Source organism: Homarus americanus, unplaced genomic scaffold (genome assembly GCF_018991925.1).
Source record: "Homarus americanus isolate GMGI-L3 unplaced genomic scaffold, GMGI_Hamer_2.0 scaffold23617, whole genome shotgun sequence".
NCBI classification, from domain to species: domain Eukaryota; kingdom Metazoa; phylum Arthropoda; class Malacostraca; order Decapoda; family Nephropidae; genus Homarus; species Homarus americanus.
Genome location: NW_024720711.1, coordinates 4,388,881 through 4,408,458, shown reverse-complemented (window position 1 = coordinate 4,408,458; position 19,578 = coordinate 4,388,881). Strand labels below are relative to the sequence as shown.

Here is a 19,578-nt window from a genome sequence, read left to right as displayed (position 1 = left end):
TAGCCACAGCCACCAGCTGCTACCGCCTTCCCTAGCAACCAGCCGAGCGGCGACAGCAGATGTTACCGTATCAGCAACGAACCAAAGACCGGCGACTTTCTCGGGTTTTCCCAACATGACTCATAGAGGACTCACGGCTGCTGGGTATATAAGCTCTGTCTCTCCATTGAGATTCATTCTGGCCTCTCTTCTACAACACGCAACACCTCCTCCCGCTGCCTGGCGGCCTCTTCTCCTCGCCTGCCTGGCGGTCCTCGCTCCTGCCAGCAAGCATGGCGACCCACCAGCTGTCCTCTGAGCTTCCTCACCAACCAGCTCTCATTCTGACATTCTTCTTGAACATGCAACACCTCATCCAGCAAGCTCCACGCTGTCCAGCATTCATTCAACCAGGAGGACAGCAACAGGCAACATCTTCTCTAACGAAGCTCCTGCACATTTACCTCCTTCAACACGCTACTCACCGAACGTCTCTACTGAGCAGCTCCTCACCACACGGCACCTCCAGCACCAGACTGTCTATATAACTTATATTATACAAAACCACCTTAGAGTTTCCATCCATCTGAGTGCTAGACAACATTATACCGAACTCCTACAAATGGTGACTCCCGGAGATTAGCACTCACACAGGATGGAGGAGACACTGATCACGCTCCCAGTCTTCCAGCAGCATAGAAGAATGGCTTATCCACACAGAAGCAGCTCTGCTACTCTAAGCAGACACCAGCTCCTCTTCTGCCTCTAGCACCACATCCTGACCCCAGCACACCTGTCCTGCCTCAGACGCGACCCGGCCCAGCAGTAACCGGTGCCACCGTGTGTGACCTCTGTTCCTGGTCGGACCACACACACCACCCCTCTTTTCTCCCTCAGGTACTCCCTGCTAATGTCCTGCACCTGCTGCTGTCGTGGACCCAGCTGCTGTCACGAGCCCTAATCTTCTGCTGGCCAGCCCCTGCTCCTGACCCAGGCCCACACACACCCAGCAGGCGCATCTGACTACCCTGTACCTGTCATGAGGGAAGCACAACATTCATCGCCTCCACACACCCTTTTTTCTCCTTCTCCCACAGATAGTGTTATCTAGACAGTTGTATTTCAGCGATCGGCTCATTCACACCATCGCCGTTGTCTCACATGAGGCATGCACCGCCCGTCTACCTCACATGTGCTAAGCAACTCTACAGACAACAAGTCTCCTACGCCTGGAGGAAGGGGTATTGTAGTGGACGTCTCCTACAACCTACAACTGCGTTAGCCACAGCCACCAGCTGCTACCACCTTCCCTAGCAACCAAGCGGCGACAGCAGATACCGTAACCTAACTTAGCGAACCAAAGACCGGCGACTTTCTTGGGTTTCCCAACATGACTCATAGAGGACTCACGGCTGCTGGGTATATAAGCTCTGTCTCTCCATTGAGATTCATTCTAGCCTCTCTTCCTACAACCGCAAACACCTCCTCCTCCGCCGCTGCCTGGCGGCCCTCGCCTCTCCTCCGCCTGCCTGGCGGTCCTCGCTCCCGCCAGCGAGCATGGCGACCCACCAGCTGTCCTTCTCTGAGCGTCCTCACCAACCAGCTCTCTCATTCTGGTCTCTCTTCTTGAACAAGCAACACCTCCTCCTCCGCCGCTGCCTGGCGGCCCTCGCTTCTCCTCGCCTGCCTGGCGGTCCTCGCTCCCGCCAGCAAACATGGCGACCCACCAGCTGTCCTTCTCTGAGCTTCCTCACCAACCAGCTCTCATTCTGGCATTCTTCTTGAACACGCAACACCTCCTCCAGCAAGCTCCACGCTGTCCAGCATTCATTCAACCAGGAGGCCAGCAACAGGCAACATCTTCTCTAACGAAGCTCCTGCACATCTACCTCCTTCAACACGCTACTCACCGAACGTCTCTACTGAGCAGCTCCTCACCACACGGCACCTCCAGCACCAGACTGTCTATCATATAACTTATATTATACAAGAAAACCACCTTAGAGTTTCCATCCATCCTGAGTGCTAGACAACATTATACCACGAATTCCTACACTATGTACTGCTTTTCCTTGTTCTTCAGCCACATGCATTATTATAAAAAAAAATTTAGTGCTATTACAGCCATAAATTAATTGTTGAAAGCATACCATTTTTTCTTATGGCTTTTTTTACACTTGCGTTTTTTTTTCTTGTCCTGCATTAAAGGCATTTTAGCAATTTTCAACCATAATCTAGCCACTTTCGCTATATTATTTACGTGTTGTTGACAACTATGACGGTGACCGGAGTGACAGTGATTGATCTTAGTCTTTGTTGTAGGTTTGTCGCTTGTTGCCACAGCTAGTGCTTACGATTTGTTGTACTTTTCCAGAGCATATAAAATGGTCACAGCTGCATCAAGGTTACATAGCGCCAAAGTGTGTGCCGGGGCAGGATGTCTTCGGGAACGTCCTCTTTTTTGAATGTTCAGATATGGCAACCCTATAGGAAATGGCTCCATGTACGCACTGCCTCTATAATGGCAGTATCCTCTTTCTCTACAGCTGGATAATGTAGCTCACTACCCTGCAAAGTCCTGGACATGAATGCAACAGAACGGCCACCTTGGTTCAAGACTGCTGAAATAGCTACTAATGAGGCATCGCACTCCACTACAAATGGCAGATCCTCATTGACAGATCGTAGAGTTGCATCCACAAGTCGCTTTTTTAAGAGTTCAAATGCTGTCAAGGCTGCTTCGCCCCGTGGGAACGTCTTACTTCTTACCAAAGGTTGAATCATGTCTGAGAAATTGGGGATCCATTTGGCATAATTGGCAAACATTCCCAGTGCCCTCTGCAGAGATCCTACTTTTGTTGGTGGCGGCAATTCTTGGAGCGGACACATCCTCTCAGGGTCTGGCATTATGGTACTACTCCCTACACAATAGCCAAGAACATTGATGGAGGATACCGATTTTATGGATTTAGATTCATTGAGTGTCAAGTTTCTGCGCTCAGCGACTTCTAGAAATTTCCGAAGATGTTCGTCGTGTTCAGCCTGGGTATGTCCGGCAATTGTAATGTTGTTCAAGTATGGGAAAGTATTCTTGAGATTTTCTTCTTCCACAAGCTTGTCCATTAAACGTTGAAAAACAGCAACTCCATTTGTGACACCAAATGGTATTCTACAGAACTGATATAGTCTCCCATCAGCTTCATAAGCTGTGTACTTCTTGTCAGATTCCTTGATTGGAACTTAGTGACAAGCCCTTTTCAAGTTGAATGTAGGAAACACTCTGTAATTGGCAAGATTATTGACCATGTCTATCCTCGGCAGTGGATAAGCATCTACAGCAGTTCCATACTGTATATTGATTAATGGTCTGAGAATAGTCAATGCAGAGTCTCTTCTTGTGCTTGTTAAGATGATCTTTCACCACAACAACCTGGGTTCGCCATGGAGATGAGCTTGCTTCAATGATAACCTTCTGACAGTAAGTGAGATGTTTGTTGCTTAATGAACAGGTGGTCATCCTTACTGAAGCGCCTCGATTTGGTTGCAATGGGTTTACATTCTGGTGGCAGGTTTGGAAAAGGCGATGGCTCATCCATCAAAGCTGCCGAGAGTGCACAGACTGAATTGGTACCAACAACTGTGAGTTCTGGTTTATGTCCTCCATACTCGAATGTCAGACTTTTGTGTTGTTTCTGAAAGTCTTGGCAGATCACAACACAGGTCTTTTAAGACGCCAAGGCTGGTAGACGGATACATTTGGCCATTGAGCTCCAAAGTTACATTAGAAAACCCCGAAGAGCTGATACTTAATGACGTTGATGCCATAGTGATCTCCTTAACGGATGGATACACTGTCAGATTTAATTTTTTCGCGGTGCTTTCACTTACGAAACTATCAGAACTACATGAATCAGTTAGTGCCTTCAGCTTGTGTCCATTTACTGTGACTTCAGTGGCTGCATGTGAGAGGCTCTGAGGAAATTTATTTGTAATATTATTATGTTCATTGTTGTTTCCTCTTTGAATTGTTACAACATTTGCTTTTGTGTTATTCCCAGATACGTATGTAGTGAAGTGAGTCAAGTAAATTGACGTAAATAAATTACTTGGTTGCTACATCCAAGCTTTACTTGACAATTCAAAGAGGAAATAACAATGAACATAATAATATTACAGTATTTTCCATAATGATATTTAAAAAATATCACACCAATATAATGGGCATTTTGAGGCCAGTTTGGAGCCATGTGCACTTGATATTAGGAGATATTCTGAAGTCAGTAGTAATTACTTTTTACTATACAAAAATGTCTGAGTACAATACAGCACTAAAGAAAAAGTACAGTATTGGAATTTTCTGAAGAAAAGGGGGTCCGGGGTCCCAGGAGCCCCCCCAGGGTCTACCCTTGAATTTGCAACTACAGTATTGCATCCAATAATTTTCCCACAGTTGATGCTAAGCTGATTAGATGGTAGATTGAGAGCAATGATCTGCCTCCATTTTTTAAAAAATTTTATTAGCTATCCTCTAATGAGTCGATGAAATACAGGAGGTCCACGACAAACGTCTGACTTATGAAAGAACGCCGATATGAATGAAGTTAAACTTGAAATTTACAGCATTTTAATTACTTGATAACTTATTTTTTACTTTCATTTACTGTATTTTGTCATTATATTTCTTCCTTTGTCTTAAATTAAGTGATTTGTTTATGTATATATATATATATTTTTTTTTGTACGGGGATTAGCCCACCCGGACACAGGTTACTGACCCACATCGGGGCCTGGGGGTCGAAAATTTAATAATAATAATAATAATAATAATAATAATAATAAGGACTTATGCTATGATAAAGTGGGATTTAATTTTTTTTTGTAAGTACAGTACAGGTAGTTCTGCTATAACGAGATAATTGTGTTCTTGTAAAATATCGTGTTATAGAAAATCGCGTAATAGAAATAACAGGGCTTATGGAGAAAATAGGGTTAGGTGCAGATTACTCGAAATCGAAAAAATTTAGTAGTTAGCCTAACACAAAGGATAGCACAGTCTAAATAAATGTTACATTCATATCTAATAATGAAATCATACAGTAAATGTAACACTTTACTTTGAAAAAATATGAATGTAACTTGATGGGGAAGAAGGGTGATTTTGAGGTTGATAACATCGAGCTTCTCTTCAAGTGTTATATCCTTTCTTTTACAATAATCACCGGGAATTCTATCATCAGAACGCTTTTTGGAGATATTCTTCTTTACCATATTCACAGTTAATACCACAAAATTGGAGAAATAGTAAGCAAAAATCGCGTTATAGCAAACAAGCGTTCGCGTTATACAAATATTGTTCCGAATTCATAAATCGCGTTAGAGCAAATTCGCGTTATCAAAACACGCGTTATAGCAGAACTCACTGTATGGTATGCATATAGCATGTGTTCCAACTTACGTACTTATCCGACTTACGAACGTCTTCAGGAATGGAACCCGTTCATACCCTGGGGACCCCCTGTATTAATTAAGATTGCCGAAGGCATATTAAGTTCTTCCTCGTGAGCCAATCAGTGGCAAAGAGGGTAAAGTACAGTGTAATACTCTAGCAAATATCTCATCAGGATCTGGCGACTTATTTGGCTTTAGTTTATCTCTTTGTTTTTTAATATCATTAATAAACACTACACTGTACTCAAATACCTGTATACAAAATTTATTTTACTTTTATCCTCTTCACCATTGATCGGCTCATAGCCACTTGGGCTGTCAGTTACGTCTCTGTTATGCACTGTTGGCAAATACTGGACATGCATTGGCTCCTGAATGTATCTGAACTTGCTCCAGTGTTGGTCAGGTCTGATCTTGAAACAGCTCACACTCGGTGCTGCACAACACTCTCTGGCAGGTTGTTCCAAGAGTTCACAATTCTCACTCCGAAAAAGTTTGCCATCGCAGTTTTCTGGACTTGTGGCTTCTTCAATCATGAGCTGTGACCCCTTGTGGGTCGGGCGTCCGACAGCTCCAGGTGTGGACACTCGACTGAGTAGTGCCCTCTGAGATGTTTATACACTTCAATTAGTTCGCCCTCTGCCCGTCTGTAGTATACTCATAAGCTAGGCAGTTGCAGGCACTATCTCTTTAGCATAGATAGTAGCTACCTCAAGGATCATATTTCAATCTTCTCAAGTGAAGACCGATAAGAGATATTTATTCAAAACATTTCTAATTTTTCCTCCATTATCCATAAGCTGTTTGGAATCTGATATTATTAGTCCCATCATTTCATGGGCTTTTGTTTTATAACTTTTCACTAATTATTAAATTTAATTTGGGTTGATAATGTAATGGTAATTGAGATAATTGTCGACCCTTTTGTTAAATCAAAATTTTCTTAAGTTAATTGGTTTTATTCTATGGATCATATATATATATATATATATATATATATATATATATATATATATATATATATATATATATATATATATATATATATATATATATATATATATATATATATATATATATATATATATATAAATAACTGAAAGGGCACAATGAAATGAAATGCAATACCCTGTATTCACAACCATTATTTATTAATTATGCGTAATAGTATGGCACTGTTAGGGGAAGCTTCAGCACCAGTACTCTGAGGCACTTATTGGATCATGTATCTCATTATTAATAACACACCTGGAAGCTCCTTAACACCATCTTGCATCAGAGATATTGTACAGTACAGTACTTATATACTGTATAAAGGTGACAAAGAAATGATTACTGGTTCTATTAAATGCAATCAAAATAGTGCTAAAGAAAAAAAGGACATACTGTGTACTTCCAATATACAGTACTGATACTGTATAGTAAAAGGACATGTAAATATGGAAGCAATACCTGTAAGTAGATGCCATATTGTAGGGCAGAAAGAAATGAGAATCAGGGTGACCTCCTTCCCTTGGCATGACCAATTCTAGTTGGGGCAGATGCCATGTAAAGCAATTTTTTGTTCAACCTCAGAATACGACGCTTATCTATGTGACGCTTAGCTTTGTCTCAATCATCAAGACTCAACCAAATCTTGGCCCCTTCTACAACTGTCAGCAAAAACCTTCAGTGGTTGTGTTACACAAACACTTTACCTCAAGGCAACTTATATACCGGGAGTACAAAACATTGGGCAGATGCGCTGTCCCGTCTCCGGCCAGTATCGTACATTACAAAATAGACAGTAAATTAAAACAGTAAAATACTGTACTGTACTGTACTGCACCACACATAAACAGAAAAATAAAAATATAAATGGTAGAATTGATAATTTAATCAACAAATTATAAAATATTTTTTATCCTTATTTCTCTCTCACTATTGCATAGGGTGGACCAATGGCCAAATCAATACCGGTACTAAAGAAAGGGACACTGAGGAGTGACACAAGGCAAGCATAAAAGGTGACATGATAATGATTGTGTAAGTAAAATTATTCAAACATACCGGTATAGTACAGTACGGTATAGTATTTCCTCCTAAGTGGTAACAGTAAAATGCAAAACATAGCAGTAATTCCCCTAGAGAAAATGCTCTTGTTAAGTTTGATTTCTTCATCTTTGGAAATATCAATATCTAAGAATCATGTACTGTAAATACAGTAACTGACCAAAGTGTACAAAAATATTCTTCCTATAATTCCAAATATTGACAGCTACCTCACAGGGATATACAGAATTCCCTGAAAACTGGAGCACTCAAGAGTTTGGACAGCTGAACAACAAAAGGAATAACAGGATTATTTAAACAAGTAAAATATATTCTTCATACAAATAAAACACAAATAGTTGAAGAACTGGAACTGTAAACAAAAGGGGAACTGACTTCATGTACATAAAAAAATACAGTAATGTACTGTACTGTACTTTATTGTATTATGGATGATATTTTGAATACTCTGTACTGTACAGTACTGTACTGTACTCTACTGCCATTTTGGTTAATGGAAGGAAATTATATGCATTTTTTACCTAGGCAGTAAGTCATACTTTTTCATATGGTTAGTGAGACATGAAAATGTCCTGCAAAAAATACAGTATTGTAAACTTCTTCGTCAGTTGATAATTCATGAGAAGCTTTCCTAGTAATCTAATATTAGATTGCCCATACATGCATCATTCTACCAAAAATAGATAATACAGATTTATCATATCATGTGGACAAGAAAATTATCTCGCTCTTTAAGGCATTTCTTTGATATCGAAATTACGTTCTATCACATTAAATTCTTTCTTCAGATGTTGAACTAATATACATACTGTACAGTGTATTGTATTTCCGTGATGCTGAAATATATTTTCTAAAGAAGATTCTTTATACTGCACAGTTATTGGTACAGTTCAGCTTTAAATGCTAAATAGTAACAAGATATCTGGTCCAGTGCTTCAAGTTTAATACCATGTGAAAGAAGCACCAGTTCTTCTGGATTAGTTAAGGAAGACTTTAACTCTTCACCCGCAATGGTGGTTGAGGAAGCACCTTGATCTCTTGGAATTGTTTAAGTTGTTAATTTTTCTCCTGTAGCTGTTAAGGAATGGATGAAAGGGCATCCAGTTCCTCACCCAAGATGGACGAAGAGGCTTCCAATTCTTCTCTTGGGATGAAGGCCATTGGTTCTTCTTTTGAAATAGTTGGAGAATACTGTTTTTCCTGCTGGAAAGGTTGAAAAGCCATCTATATCATGACTAAGGAAGCCTTTTGTTCTTCTGGAATGACTAAGGAAGCCTTTCGGTCTTCTGGAATAATTGAGGAAGCCTTTAGTTCTGGAATGACTGAGGAGGCCTTTAGTTCTTCTGGAATGATTAAGGAAGCCTTTAGTTCTTCTGGAATGATTAAAGAAGCCTTTAGTTCTTCTGGAATGATTAAGGAAGCCTTTAGTTCTTCTGGAATGATTAAAGAAGCCTTTAGTTCTTCTGGAATGATTGAGGAAGCCTTTAGTTCCTTGGCAGGAATGGTTGAGGTGGCCTCCAGTTAGATTGTTAGAAAATCATTTAATTCTTCACCCAAAATGGTGGGGGAGGCCTCTAATTCTCTTGTTGTAGGGATCTAATTTTGCTGCAGTACACGTTGCGTCTGTTTGAGAACTTCCTGCCAGGACTTTTCAATATCATAAGTCTCTGTCAGCTCCGAGCACACACAAAACCTGTCAAGACAGTGACACAAATTTTAACTACAAAGCATTTCAGTTGTTATACTACACTTTAGGGAATATCCAGTATACCCATACATATAAGCTCCTACATACAATATTTCTATTTAGTTAATATGTTAATTTAACATACTAATGCCCTAATATACATCCTCAATTTTTCATATGGTACTGTGTAGCACAAAACAAGCTTTTCCAAATGACATTCACACTCTTCATTTGAAAACAGCTGTTTTTGTTCATGATATCATTTTTTGGGGGCAGTATTGCAGGGATGATACTGAATCAGTAATTTTTCATGAAGTACTGTACCGATACAAAAGTTACTAAACATGCAAGTCACAGTACAGTATGGGAGTGCTGCAGATACCATAAGAAAAAAACTTAAAGCACACATATTTATAACTTCAAAGAATATTCTCCTGCAGAAGATGACCCCCACTACACTCTCACCACTTCCCACACCTTAAGCCAATTCCTCTGCTACACTACTACAGGACCTTTTCTTATTTTTTTTTTCAGCTCAGGCCTTGGGTTCGCCACACACTGTTAGTAAACCTAATTTACAAGTTGAGAGCAGTTCAATGAGATCATTCTTGTATTACTGTATCATCAGGAACTGGACCCATACAGGTACTGTGAGAATAAAGGTCACACTACACAGTACAGTAATGTGTAGTACTGTATTCCCCAGCAAGAAAGGCAGTGCTTTATTTGCATGGATTATTAACATAATAAATTACTGTTCTTATTAGTTACAGTCTTAGTTGCTTGGTTGAAGTGAGGCTATTTAGGTTAGGTTAATTACATTGGAAGTGATTTATTAGTGCCTTTTAATTCTAAGAGAGAGGGACAAAAGAAAAAGATCAGACTGTAAAGGGAGTACTGACTGATATACAGTACGTATATTGTAAATTGGTTTCAGCTTCTGTTGGTGAATGAGGCAGACTGATTTAGTTTGGTCAGGTTAATTCCTATTAGATCAAATTTTTCTCATACTATGCATAAATAATTTAATAGCAGCTTTGAGTAAAAAACAAATTGTTTTATACTAAATGTAGATAACATGAGTTTGGTTAAGTTAGTCTAAAGAATTTTTGAAGGTGATGTATTGTATTACACAAGTGTTGACCTGACCTGAGGAAGAAGGTGCCACGGATCTTGGACGGCACCAGGTGCATGACCCCATCAGAGTTGATATTCTTCAGCAGAGCCTCATTGACTTCATTGTTCTTCTGCAAAAGGTCATTAGAGGTCTGAGAAAAATATAACATGTAATATGTTAATATATATATATATATATATATATATATATATATATATATATATATATATATATATATATATATATATATATATATATATATATATATATATATATATATATATATATATATATATATATATATATATATATATATATATATATATATATATATATATATATATATATATATATATATATATATATATATATATGTATGTATATATATATATATATATATATATACTTTAGTAGAAGAGATGGGTTGGCGTACGGGAATGGGGGCTTGTTCCGAGGCAGAGGGCAGGCTACTGGCCCTCAGGTGAGTCATCATCACTGTCATCCACACTTATCAGGGCCTCCCTGACAAATCCCTCAAAGTCACCATCACTGTCTCTGCCTCTGTCACTATCACTGGCTTGGGCTGGCTGTGGTGGGTTGTGGGCGAAGAACTCGGTAATGCTTTGTTGACGGCTAGTGTTGATGTTGTCGTGATACACCTTGATGTAGGGGTCCATAATCTGCAACAGCTGGGCAGTGAAGACTTCATACCGGTTATTGTCAGGGTCGTCGGAAAGGAGGAGCTTCAGTTTCACTACACACTCGATGGCACCCCTTACATTACCATGCGATAACTTGCATTCTTCCTGGGATGACGCACCACCTGCCTCTTCACTGACGTCATCATCTTCTAACATCTCGTCGGCAGTCACATCAGGATCCCTTATCACCTCCATAATGTCGTCGTTGGTTGTCTCGGAGAAGCCTTTAGCTGTAACACTCTGTGCAGCTTCTCTGGCAAGGTCCACTGCTACTGCAACAGTCTGAACCTCACCAGTCACAGATTGACTCTGCCTCCCACCTGGGATACCTTGCAACACATGTCTCCATGTGTGACGAACCGTTGCTACATACAGCTGATCCCATGCCTCCACCAAGAAGTCCACAGCTTTCTTGATGTTGAATTTCCTCCAAAAGTGTTTCACAAGTACTTCTTGCTCTGCTAACTGTTGTTCCTCGTCCTCTTCGCTCTTGCTATTGTTGTCACCCAGGTTACGCAACTCATCCTTGGTGTTGGTATAGTCGTTCAGGAGCTTAAACTTCTTTGCAGAGAATGCAGCTTTCACATTGCAGATTAATTCTTGGTCCATGGGCTGGATTTATGACGTAGTGTTGGGAGGAAGGAAGACCACTTTTACGTTGGGGATATGATCCAACAGTAGGAACGAGTGTCCTGGTGCGTTGTCAAGAAGCAACAAAATCTTGAATGGAACATTCTGTTGCTCATAGAATTTCTTCACGTCGGGAACGAAACAGTCATCAAACCAGGAGAGGGACAGAGTAGAGAACATCCACGCCTTACGTGCGGTCAGCCAGTGGACATTTAGCTTGGTAATGTCCATGTTCTTGTAGGCGTGCAGCTTGAATGCTGTGTGGATCACCGATAACTTGAGCTTACAGGTACCGGAGGCATTGGTTGGTAAACAGGACGGTGATGCGCTCCTTCTGCAACTTCCGGCCCCGACACTTGCTGGCAGTCTTGACAATGAAGGTCTTGGAAGGGAGCTTTTGCCAAAAAAGACCAGATTCGTCCTTGTTGAACACCTGGTCGTCGTGTGAGGGGGCGTTTTCTTGGGCTGCCACCAATGTGAGGGGGCCGATTCTTGGTCTTGCCACCAATGTGAGGGGGCCGGTTCCCTCTCCTTTTCTACACCACCCTCATCGTACTTACTTCTCTTAAATCTTACTCTTACTCAGTTCCGTCACCTATTCTTTGGTAGCATGGACATTCTTTTGGTAGCCTGGGCATTCTTTTGGTAGCCTGGTCATTCTTTTGGTAGCATGGTCATTCTTTTGGTAGCATGGTCATTCTTTTGGTAGCATGGTCATTCTTTTGGTAGCATGGTCGAGGGTCTAGGCACGTGAGTATGGTAATTTTGGTATCAAGTCACTTGGATGGAAATAAAGGTAAAATACTGTGGGAGAAATGAATACACCTAAAGTACTCTAAAAACAAATTTATTAATATGCCATCAATGGGGGAAAGATATTGTATTAATCATATAATTACCAGGCTCACCTCCTGGGCTTAGTGCAAACTCAGTACCTTCTTCTTTACTCTTACTCACAACATTACTGGTGGTACATTACATGGCACTCATGGTAGATTATTCAACATATACGTAAACAATGACACTAGTATATGCAGGGGTCCACTACCCAACATGGGATAATTATTTCCAACTAATTATCCCTAACATACATGTTACAACACTCTCTGTGGACATATACTTCCAAGGAGTAACCCAGGGTAGAGCACTGGGGCTGTTGTTATGTGGGGTAGCCAGACACATGGCGGGTCTGGGGTCTGGCCCAACGAAGCCTTGGGGCACATTAATCAGGCCGCATCGGTGCCATCTTCTCATATATGATCCCGGCTGGACATCTAATACATCCGAGGCCGTTGTTGGATGGTAGAGCGATTCAAGAATCACAATGGGATCGGGAGACAAACGGGGCAGCGTCAGGGGACCTGTATGGATGAAGGGACGGGCACTCACTAACAGTGACAACAACATCCCGTTTCAGGGGACGTTAAAGACGTAAATATGACTTCACTCAGAGCATATCAACTACGTTACTGTAACACTTGCACAATCAACTATTAATTGGGTCAAATCACTTAAAGAAGGGCGAATTACAACACAGAGTGGAATGGCATACCTGTATGGATGAAGGGACGGGCACTCACTAACGGTAGAAATGCCCGCGGGGCCCTCACTCAAAACAGACCAGGGAGTCCACCTACTTCTATTCCGATGAATTAATTTACTGTACACTCTGACGTTGAAATTGAGACTATGAACTCATTTTCATTCTCTACTATTATCTTCACTAACAATGCTCTGACTCAGCTATCAAAAGCAAAATTAAATTGATTACAAAGGGTTGGATGGCAACAGGTCCCAACATACAGCGTCTGCTACTAAATCCGTGGATTATATTCCAAGTTCCCACTAAACAAAGACGGGGGAAACAGAGAAAACGGGGGATGTTTCCACTGGGAGACTCAGAAGGTTTTGTGGACGTTTGAGCGTAATATGAATCCTTAAGGTTTTCAGGTTAGCCGTCATCACGATCATTACAGTTGGTGTACTGTTCTTCCTCTATAATCTCACGTAAAAACGGAGGAAAATCCCTAGCCGCAACACGGTCAGCACTACCTTCTTCACCACCAATGTTAATGTTGGTGATCTTGTTCCTCTTCTTAAACCTCTGCAACCACCCAGAGGAAGCATTGAAGGGTTTGGGCTCTGCAATTCCCATCTTACGTGACACTGCTGCGTATAGTTCACGTGCGTACTCCTGAACTGAGCGCGTGTCCACCGCCATGTTCTGTCTTGCCTAATGAATCAAGTAGCTCACAAGTAATTTCTCCATCTTGAGAAGCACCTTGTTGTGGCAATACTTGATCATAGAAGCACCTGTAGACTTTGTGATGTTCATGTGTTCTTTTATCTTGGCTGCATCCTTCTTGATTGTCCGGATCGTAGATTCGTTCACACCATGCTGGCGCGCCAAATCAACCTGTCTTGTTCCTTTCTCCAACTCTTGGATGATCTTGTATTTAATTTCGTAGCTTAGGGCACGTCGTATCTTCTTTGGCTTAGGGCGGCTGGGTCCAGGTAATGCAAGGTTTCTTTGTGGTGATGGTGGTGGTCCGGTAGTAGCCATTCTTATGGAACAATAGATACCGATATACTGTACACGGTGTAGCTGGGAGGGGTGTAACTGACGCGGGTAGGTCAACGGGCTTCAACGCTCCCGCGGTGGGGAACGTCATATTACATTAAACCAATCACAGCTAGCGGGGAAGGGAGGTAAGGATGCTTGGCCCAATCACAGTCCGATACATCATATGACGTGACCGATAACGCAACAAAGACATACACTGCGCAACCTACTCGCGCCGCTTACCCAACATGGCGAGATGGCGGGAGGTTTGAATCCAAAAATGGCACGGCGCAAGATGACCGGCAGACGCTCTCCGCGTAAAAGAGTACATGCACCACGTAAAGTGAACATTTCGGGTCTGGCAGGGTACCACGTAAACGTGGAAACGCGTAAAAAAAACGCGTAAAGCGGGGTAATACTGTATATATATATACATGTGTATATATATATATATATATATATATATATATATATATATATATATATATATATATATATATATATATATATATATATATATATATATATATATATATATATATATATATAATATATATATATACAGTGACCCCTCGTTTAACGAACACCTCGGTTAACGTAATTTCGATTAACGAACTGCATTCCATAAGGATCTTCAATTCGGTTAACGAAAAAAAATTCGGTTAACGAAGTTCTTACGAACCGACCTCAACATGTTTTCGCTTGCACTGATCGGGCAACCAGCTTTAGTATCAGTCCGCCAATACATTAATCGGTTCTAGGGCTTAAATTCCTTACTATTTTAGTAAATATCAAGAAGTTTATACTACAGTGAGTTCTGCTATAACGCGTGTTTTGACAACGCGAATTTGCTCGAACGCGATTTATGAATTGAGGAACGATATTTGTAAAACGCGAACTCGTTTGCTCTAACGCGATTCCACTCGAACGGTTGTTGTGGCTTCAGTTCACGTTCGACATCACATGTTCAATTGAGTTATGTGTTTTGTTTGTGAACAATTGCAGAAATAATGTATGTAATATTTATGTATACAGTATACCTATATATTATAAGTAAATTGTAAAATTTTACATAAAAGAGAAAATCTAATTACATAGCGTTTTACACCCGCGCTCTCTCTACATCACACACAGTGTTTACAGTTCACGTTCGACATCACATATTCAATTGATTTATGTGTTTTGTTTGTGAAGAATTGCAGAAATAATTTATGTAATATTTATGTATACAGTAAACCACTCACAAGGTCCTACAGTACCACTAATTATTTTATACTGAAACTTACGTTTGGTAAGCTGGATTAAAATGAAGATTACCGGTATATTAAAATAATAAAAATGTATTATAAACCAGTCTAACATACCGTAATAAACACAGCTGCTATTATCATCCCCCCCTCCCCCATTTGCCAGTGACAAGAAAGGGAAAGTGACCTTGACTGTGACCACCTGTGGCTATTTTTAGCCGTCCTTGTGTTCGGAGGTGGTCAGTAATGCATATCTGTATATTTACTGATCATAATACTTATCTCTTATAAATAATTCATTTAAAATTTATTTTTTTGCAAAGAATATTCAGTAAATGACTGCATTAATTCTTGAAACTACCTACAGTGGTAAATTTAGGATATAAATAATGAACAGAAGTCACGTCATGGATTCGGAGTTTGGTCCTTAACGATCACCATAAATGTAGCCTCCCTTTTTCGCGAAACACGTATATAAATTAAAGAAAATACTTGCAGTATATTTAATATATTACAGTATATTATATATAAATAAATAAACAAATAAATTCAAATTCCTTATCATCCTGTGTCATATACAGAAATACTTGAGTCCCTGAGCGAGTACACAAAAAGAAAACGGACATCCTGGAGTGGATAGAGAACGGACATCTCTACTGGGGGACTCAAACGTTTCTCATGTTTTGTGGGCGCTCTAGCATAATATGAATAATATGTAAATTACAATTTATATATATATATATATATATATATATATATATATATATATATATATATATATATATATATATATATATATATATATATATATATATATATATATATATATATGTATGTATGTATGTATTGTAATTTATATATATATATATATCTTGATAAAATCACACGGGAAAATGGAAACAACGGAGTACCTTAGCTTTCGTCTTTATTCAAGACATCTTCAGAGGCAACTGGATTACATGGACAGAGAGAGGCTTAAATATACAGGGTGACCTAAAAACATGAGGTCAGGTCATAATGATGACATCCACTAATCCCCACAAATCATCTTGTGTCACAGAAAGACTTCTGGTTGAAGCTAGTTTGATTAAGGAATTAAAATCAATAAACCTTAGTGATGGTCAGTTCAAAACTGATAATATGTTACATAAATTTATTTGTCAGTGGCCCAAGGTTAAAAATGCTTTGAAAACCTTTGATCTAGATGTATGATAGTTATTTTGTGGGTCCCTTTTTTCTGACCTGACCTGGCTAGTCACGTCACCACCCTTCTCTTAAGCTCCTCTACGTGTGTGTTGGTGTGGGGATTAGTGGATGTCATCATTATGAGCTGACCTCATGTTTTTAGGTCACCCTGTATATTTAAGCCTCTCTCTGTCCATGTAATCCAGTTGCCTCTGAATAAAGACGAAAGCTAAGGTACTCCGTTGTTTCCATTTTCCCGTGTGATTTTATCAAGATTTATCTTATCCACGTTTTCATTGTGGATTTACATGAAATATATATATGTAAATCGTAAAAATTTAAATAAAAGAGAAAAACTAAATACGTAGCGTTTAAAGTGTTAAAGTGTACTGTACAGTGTTGTGGCTTGGCTCAATGTTTACAGTTCACGTTCGACATCACTTGTTCAATTGATTTATGTGTTTTGTTTGTGAAGAAATACCTGTACAGTATATGTAAATTGTAAAATTTTAAATAAGAGAGAAAAACAAAATAAGTAGCGTTTAAAGTGTACTGTACATTGTGGCTTGGTGCGGGGTTATGCAGTGTTTACAGTTCACGTTCGACATCACATGTTCAATTGATTTATGTGTTTTGTTTGTGAAGAATTGCAGAAATAATTTATGTAATATTTATGTATACAGTATACCTGTACAGTATATGTAAAATGTAAAATTTTAAATAAGAGAAAAACAAAATACATAGCGTTTTAGACCCGCGCGCTCTGTTTACTCCACACTTTGTTTGAAACACTTGTGAAGTTTTTAAGTGTCCTCAGTGAATTCTGATTACTGTTTCTCCAATTTTGTGACTATGGAAAAGAAGAATATCTCTGGGAAGCACTCTGGTGATCGCATTTCCGGTGGTGATTGTAAAAGAAAGGCTATAACACTTGAAGAAAAGCTTGATGTTTCATGACTCCTCAGCCTCAACATCACCCTTATCCCCCATCAAGTTATATTCATATTTTTTCAAGGTAAAGTGTAACATTTACTGTATGATTTCATTATTAGATATGAATGTAACATTTATTTAGACTGTGCTATCCTTTGTGTTAGGCTAACTACGAAATTTTTTTTCGATTTGGAGTAATCTGCACCTAACCCTATTTTCTCCATAAGCCCTGTTATTTCTATTACACGAATTTCTATAACACGATGTTTTACAAGAACACTACTATCGCGTTATAGCAGAACTACCTGTACAGTAAAAGTAATGACTAATGAGGAATGGATGCAGTACGGTGAAAGTAATAAATAATAAGGAATGGTTACAATGTGACAGCACTTACCTTTAATGTAGTCAGCTGAATGCACATGGGGCCCCCATAATTTTCTAATTATACATGGAGACTACATTAACTGGAAACGTTTCGGTATAGAAAATGCGTGTGTCATTTGAAAAAATCATAAAATCAAAAAAAAAATGCACAACTGCGCGGTCGTAAGTCCCGACGGTCGTAAGTCGAAGCAGTCGTAAGTCGGGGTATATATATATATATATATATATATATATATATATATATATATATATATATATATATATATATATAAAGTGGCATATATTGGGGGCCACTCGGCCATGGCTGCCCCCTTTTCTCTCCAGTACTACTACGCCTTCGTAACTTCTTTCCTTGAGTGATCACATTCTTCAGGGAATCAAACAAGCATTGAGCTCATTTGTAAAGATAACCGAGAGTTGTCCTTCTGACTCTCATAGTAGACTGAAAAAGCATTTCCCCAAAGTTGGGTTGAATCTCAACAGTTCACTCAAATCTTCAAAGCATTGTAAAAGCACTAGACGACTTCTCTGCAGCAAAGGACTCAAATTTGGTGGGAAAATCTCTAGCTGTCTTAAAGAGAATGACATCAGATTTCTTTCCTTGTAAGTATGGAGGTTTTATCAGCTATTTTAAATGTTACGAGACCTCTATCTTGGAAATTGCAAGGTGTTGAGATGGATCTGGTACAAGCTTTTGACAGTGTGAAGGACTGCATGGATGTGTTTTAAATGTACAGAAATGATGATACATTCAGAAGATTATTTGAGAATGCAGAACAAAACTATCAGACATGGGAGAGAGAGAGAGCGAGAGAGATGTGCAAGTGACAAGAAGATGCACATATTGCTCTTTTCATCTTGTTGATCCCTCACCCCTAGCACCGTCTACCCCTTCTCCACTACCTTTCCCCGATCCGTCTTTGGGTAGAAGAATAGGTCAGATGGACGGAATGGGAAGGCATAAATAGATTATATTATGATGCTTAAATCTGGCGTCAGTAACCTTGAGAGCCACAGGTTTTGTTATCCAAGTGTCTCTTTGATGTGTGTGTATGTGTGGTAAAATATTTATATACTGTACAGCATCACATAAATACTTATACAGGTATAGATACAGGTGTATTATAAACTTCCCAAGCTCTACAAATCCACAATATCTGCATCTTCCAGATGCGGATGTGAAATTTTTGTGGATGCAGTATGGATGGATGCAGATGCAACATCCATCTCTCATATAGACACTAAAGAGTATAGAAAAGTCATTTCTTGTCATTTAAGGTTAGTATACATTATCATTGTCAAATACATGGCAGTCATGGCACCTAGTGTGAGCTGTTTCAAGACCAGACTTGACCAACACTGGAGCAGGTTCAGATACATTTAGGAGCCAGTGCATGCCCAGTACTTGCCAACAGTGCATAACAAAGACGTGATCGACCGCCCAAGTGGTTAACGAGCTAATCCGTGGCAAAGAGGATAAAAGTAAAAGTATGATTGCGAAATATTGGGTATCAAATGTCTAAGAAGCAAGCCATAAAGAGGATGTTTAAGTTACCTGGTCATGATACAGTGGGGATATCTAAGGAACCAAAGTATGAAATTTGGATGCATAAGTTACCCTGACTTACTTTTACTTTTATCCTCTTCAC

The 19,578-nt window shown here is 39.6% G+C and overlaps 1 protein-coding gene across 1 annotated transcript in view; it reads right to left on the bottom strand.

Moving 5' to 3' along the window:
* Window positions 1-6,557: 6,557 nt before the first annotated feature.
* LOC121860753 (aromatic-L-amino-acid decarboxylase-like) overlaps window positions 6,558-19,578 on the bottom strand; it is a 48,170-nt gene continuing 35,149 nt past the window's right edge. Inside the window, exons 14-15 of the mRNA XM_042358098.1 lie at window positions 10,316-10,413; window positions 6,558-9,172 (exon numbers count right to left, since the gene is read on the bottom strand). Coding sequence (XP_042214032.1) covers window positions 9,076-9,172; window positions 10,316-10,413 — 195 coding nt within the window. The 3' untranslated portion in view covers window positions 6,558-9,075. The remainder of the gene's footprint in view (window positions 9,173-10,315; window positions 10,414-19,578) is intronic.